Source organism: Cupressus sempervirens, chromosome 4 (genome assembly GCF_028749045.1).
Source record: "Cupressus sempervirens isolate cs-2001-9-10 chromosome 4, ASM2874904v1, whole genome shotgun sequence".
In the NCBI taxonomy this organism is placed as follows: Eukaryota; Viridiplantae; Streptophyta; class Pinopsida; order Cupressales; family Cupressaceae; genus Cupressus; species Cupressus sempervirens.
In genome coordinates, this window is record NC_143121.1 from 706,457,444 (window position 1) to 706,462,401 (window position 4,958).

The window sequence follows — 4,958 nt, forward strand, 5'->3', positions numbered from 1 at the left end:
TAAGTTCTATCAAAATCAATTAGCTTTTCTACCCTTTGTTTCTTTATAACCTCCATGACCTAATGATCCATAAACAAGTTATATGTTCCATGCTTTGTATCACAAATAGGGATAGTTACTATTCCAATCAACTCTTGACTGTCATACTTGTCTTTTGAAGTAAAATATGTTGGAGAAGAGTACTTACTCCTTAAAGCTCCAATTTATGATTTGTGAGCCTATCAATTCTGTGAAAGACCATGAGTAGATATATTTTCTCTAGGTATATAACACAATGTGAAAGTAGGAAAGATAAGTAATGGCTATAAAAACTCCATTTCTCATATTACTTGATAAGAAACTGATAATTCTTATAATATATAGCAATAATATAAACCCTTCAACTCCCAACATACCCTAGTTTTATAGAATCTAATAGACATATATATATATATATATCTACTGCATTTATTGCATGATAGCAGAAGATGAAAGGTAGAAATTCTCAATCTCTTTCATGAACTGAAGGGCAACTTTCTTGTCCTTCTGTAGTGGAGGAACATTTGGTGTGAGTGGATTGTATTGGGCTCTCCAAGAAACAATGCAATCATCAGCTTGCAGATGAGTGAAAGTAAAGGTTACTATATATGGATCATACATATTCTTCAACTCCCCATCCACCAGCTTGTAAGTTATCTCATATGTGTTATAAATAAGAATACCCACACATTCGTATAATAGAAGACTTCAAAACTTTGGAAAAATCATAGATAGACTTAAAAGAGTTTTATATATATCTTATTATATTTTTAACAATTTGGATCTCTCATTTTCTATTGGGATGCTCTACCACTGTATTGCCAACTCTCTTAATGATTGGCCCATCTTTGAATTAGTCAAGACTCATTTTTCAACCTCCCTTATCTCCTCTTATCAAATAAATATATATTAGTTCAAAACATAATACATATAGTTTATTAAAAACAAAACTTCCATTACTTGGACCTAATTTGAGAAACCTTATGCTACCTAGTGTGTCGTAACCTTCAATATATTGGGCACTAGCCAAAAGATCAGGATTTACATATATATCTACTGCATTAATTTCATGACAATAGAAGATGAAAGGTATAAATTCTCAATCTCTTTCATGAACTAAAGGTCAACTTTCTTGGCCTTCTCTAGAGGAGGAACATCTTGTGTGAGTGGATTGTATTGGGATCTCCAAGAAACAATGTAATCATCAGCTTGCAGAGGAGTGAAAGTAAAGGTTACTATATATGGATCATACATCTTCTTCAACTCCCCATCCACCACCTTGTAAGTTATCTCATATGTGCTATTCTCGTCCTCTTTCACCTTCTCTATTTTCTTCTTTGATTGGTTCACATAGTTATTCACAGCTATAATTCAACCATCAACATAATCTCACCACATGAGCCTATATATTTATAAATAAGAATACCCACACATTCACATAGTAGAAGACTTCAAAAATTTGGAAAAATCATAGATAGACTTAAAAGAGTTTTATGTATATCTTATTATATTTTTAACAATCCAAATCTCTAATTTTCTATTGGGATGCTTTACCACCGTACTGCCAACTCTCTTAATGATTGGCCCATCTTTGAATCAGTCGAGATTCATTTTTCAACCTCCCTTATCTCCTCTTATCAAATAACTATATATTAGTTCACAACATAATACATATAGTTTATTAGAAACAAAAATTCCATTACCTGGACCTGATTTGAGCAACTTTATGCTGCCTGGTATGCCATAACCTTCAATATATTGGGCATCAACTAGAAGATTAGGATTCACATATATATATCTACTGCTTTAATTGCATGGTAGCAGAAGATGAAAGGTAGAAATTCTCAATCTCTTTCATAAACTGAAGGGTAGCTTTCTTGGCCTTCTCTAGAGAAGGAACATCTGGTGTGAGTGGATTGTATTGGGCTCTCCATGAAACAATGCAATCATTAGCTTGCAGAGGAGTGAAAGAAAAGGTTACTATATATGGATCATACATCATCTTCAACTCCCCATCCACCACTTTGTAAGTTATCTCATATGTGCCATTCTCGTCCTCTTTCACCTTCTCTATTTTCTCCTTTGATTGGCTTAGATTGTTATTCATAGCTCCAATTCAACCATCAATGTAATCTCACCGCATGAGCCTATATATTTATAAATAAGAATACCCACACATTCACATAATAGAAGACTTCAAAAATTTGAAAAATCATAGATAGACTTAAAAGAGTTATATATATATATATATATCTTATTATATTTTTAACAATTCAGATCTCTCATTTTCTATTGGAATGCTCTACTACTATACTACCAACTCTCTTAATGGTTGGCCCATCTTTGAATCAGTTGAGACTCATTTTTCAACCTCCCTTATCTCCTCTTCTCAAATAAATATATATCCATTCACAACATAATACATATAGTTTATTAAAAACAAAAATTCCATTACCTAGACCTAACTTGAGCAACCTTATGATGCTTGGTGTGCCATAACCTTCAATATATTGGGCATTAGTGAGAAGATCAGGATTCACTTTTCTAGTCAGCTCATTATTTTTGTAAATTTCCCAAGCCTCACTTGCAGGAATATTGAGCTTCACTTCCCCATTAAGAAGTTGCATGCTTCCCTTTTGTCTTTAAAGAAGAGAAATACTATGTTGGTAACAACAATCTTTATGATGATGATTAAACAATGGTACATGTAGTTTTATATGTAACATTAGATGTGTGCTAGAAGAAAAATAAATAAAATAACTTTTTAAAATTGATGCTTATACCGCTATCTTCTCAATGTGTTAGAAAGTGGATTGGATGGACTGGGAGTAGCTATTACATATTAACATATAAAATGGTAGGATTCCAATCCACATTGGTAAAGATGGGGTTTGGAATCTCTACTTTTTGAAGATGTGAAATAGCAATGCATTATTGTCATTATTTTTTACCATACTTAAGTATCTATCTATATACTTACTTTAAGCCAACCAATGACATATGTTATGTTTATCAATCACTTTCTAAGAATATATTGTCATTCTTTCTTCTACAAGCTTTACTAGTATTAATAGGTATATAAAATCTAGAGGGGTTACAAGAAGTCCATTGGATTGAGGTGATTATAATGATGAGATGGAGATCAAGTCATGCATAGAGGCATAATTGTGGATGAAGATGAGGTATCACCAATAGAGATGGTAACAAGGGCTTCTATTCTTTGAGGAAGGAAAACCATTTGCACCAAAGTACCACTATTTTCAATCTAAGGGTTGAATTGGAAGGAAACACATAATGATACTCATTGATGGGGAAGAAAACAATAATCTCACCAATTTGGGGGTGGTATTCCAATTTAGGTTGAAAGCTACAAAATTTTCAAGGTTTAAGTTTGTTGGTGTAAATAAATATTTACTTATTACACTTACTTAAGTTTACTTAGGTTTATGCATTATTTAATTATTTTGCATTATTTTATTTGTGAGACACTTAGGAGTTTGTGCACTCTTGTGAGTTTTCTTGATGACATCACAGGGGTCCACACCTCTTTTAAGCACATGTTGTCTACAACACAGGAATCTTCTACACACATATGGCACTTTGTCATTCTTATCCATTCATCTAGAATGTTGGATAAGGTGCTTAGTTGTCTTATCTTCTAGTTGTTTCTAGAGACATTCTAGGTGCTTCCTAAGAGGCCTTTATATACAGGCACTCCTAGTGTGTTTTGAAATCACATTCTAAATAGAGCAATGTATTCGAACATACTCTGATTAATTGATCATATCCATTTTTGGTCTACTGTGTGCTTGTGTTTGAGTTCTTAGTTCCTGGGTGAATTTTTCCCTTAGGAAAATTCTTACATGGTATCAGAGAAACTTGGAGATTTTCTCATCACATAGCCTTTCGAGACCATCATCTTGCTTCATCACCATAGCCTGACTCTGGAGTATCGCAGAAATTGGGAGTGTTCAGCATCAGATTTGACCTCACCATTGCATCTGGAACATTGATTCGGTGAAAATTGACTACAAAGCTGCCTACCCTAGGCCAAAGTTGATTGTGAGGCAAATTTTTTTGCGAACCGGCACCTGAAGGACCAATTTGCAGCATTGGTATGATCATTTCAGATCTGTACATTTAATTTTTAGATCTACATTTATTTTCATCTACATCTCTACTATTTTCTCAGATCTGCATCATTTTTTTAAAAAAATTTGGCCATAGGGCCATAGGAGAGATTTTTTGCAGGTGAAGATTAAAGCTTGTTGGTGCAAATTTGATATTTGCATCATATTCAAAAGGTCCAAAAACCCCCAGATCAGATTTTTTTTCATCCAAATTGGACATCTAAGGCAAAATCTAAAGCCATTTGTTTGTTGGAGGCATAGCGGTGATTTAGAAAAAATAACAGTAGCAACAATTTTCAAACAGCAATATCTTCCTCATACGGACTCCTTTTTGTGAGCAATTTTTTTGTTTTGGGGTAGGATTTCATGATCTACACATTGGTGTAGGTGGTTTGAGATCATTGTTTCTGAAATGTTTTGCAACTCCAAAATCTTGAATTTTGCCACTTAAAATGCTTGGTACAGGTTCATCTAGACTCCAAATCAAGTTTCATTTTTTTTGAAAGTGCATTTTTTTGTCTACTTTCTAGATCTACAATCACATTATAGATTTTGTAGATAGAAATACTACTTTTAGAAATAGGCCCTAAAATGGCAAGTGGCTTTCAAGTGCCAACAACATCTTTTTTAGGGGAGGTTCTTTGATTCTTTGTAGGTTCATTGATTGATCTCATGGAGTCTTGTCAGATTTGTCAATTTGGTATTAGACCACAATTGACAACAAGGAACTATTAGAAATGGAGGACTTTGATAATTGACCATCTAAGAGAACATCTGGGATTGCTTCCTTATCTCTATTTAATGCCACCA

The 4,958-nt window shown here is 33.5% G+C and overlaps 2 protein-coding genes across 2 annotated transcripts; both read right to left on the reverse strand.

Moving 5' to 3' along the window:
* Positions 1-447: 447 nt before the first annotated feature.
* On the reverse strand, positions 448-1,809 carry LOC149563215 (uncharacterized; the record flags this gene model as incomplete). The annotated part of the gene is made up of 4 exons (XM_089828091.1): positions 448-593; positions 895-910; positions 1,240-1,382; positions 1,722-1,809. Coding segments are annotated over 4 exons (393 nt in total), but the record flags the coding sequence as incomplete, so codon positions are not given.
* A 7-nt stretch (positions 1,810-1,816) lies between these two features.
* LOC149563216 (uncharacterized) lies at positions 1,817-2,645 on the reverse strand. Its single transcript, XM_089828092.1, has 2 exons — positions 2,474-2,645; positions 1,817-2,127 (listed from the first exon to the last, which is right to left on the reverse strand). Exons 1-2 carry the CDS (start codon positions 2,643-2,645, stop codon positions 1,817-1,819), a joined length of 483 nt encoding a protein of 160 aa, XP_089684218.1.
* Positions 2,646-4,958: the final 2,313 nt, after the last annotated feature.

What these genes read in the sequence shown, in the direction of transcription:
- LOC149563216 (XM_089828092.1), bottom strand. Translation starts at nt 2,645, where the DNA reads ATGCAACTTCTTAATGGGGAAGTGAAGCTCAATATTCCTGCAAGTGAG. An exon ending in GTTGCTCAAGTTAGGTCTAG is followed by an intron (nt 2,128 to 2,473) that starts GTAATGGAATTT and finishes GTTGAATTGGAG; the next exon opens with CTATGAATAACAATCTAAGC.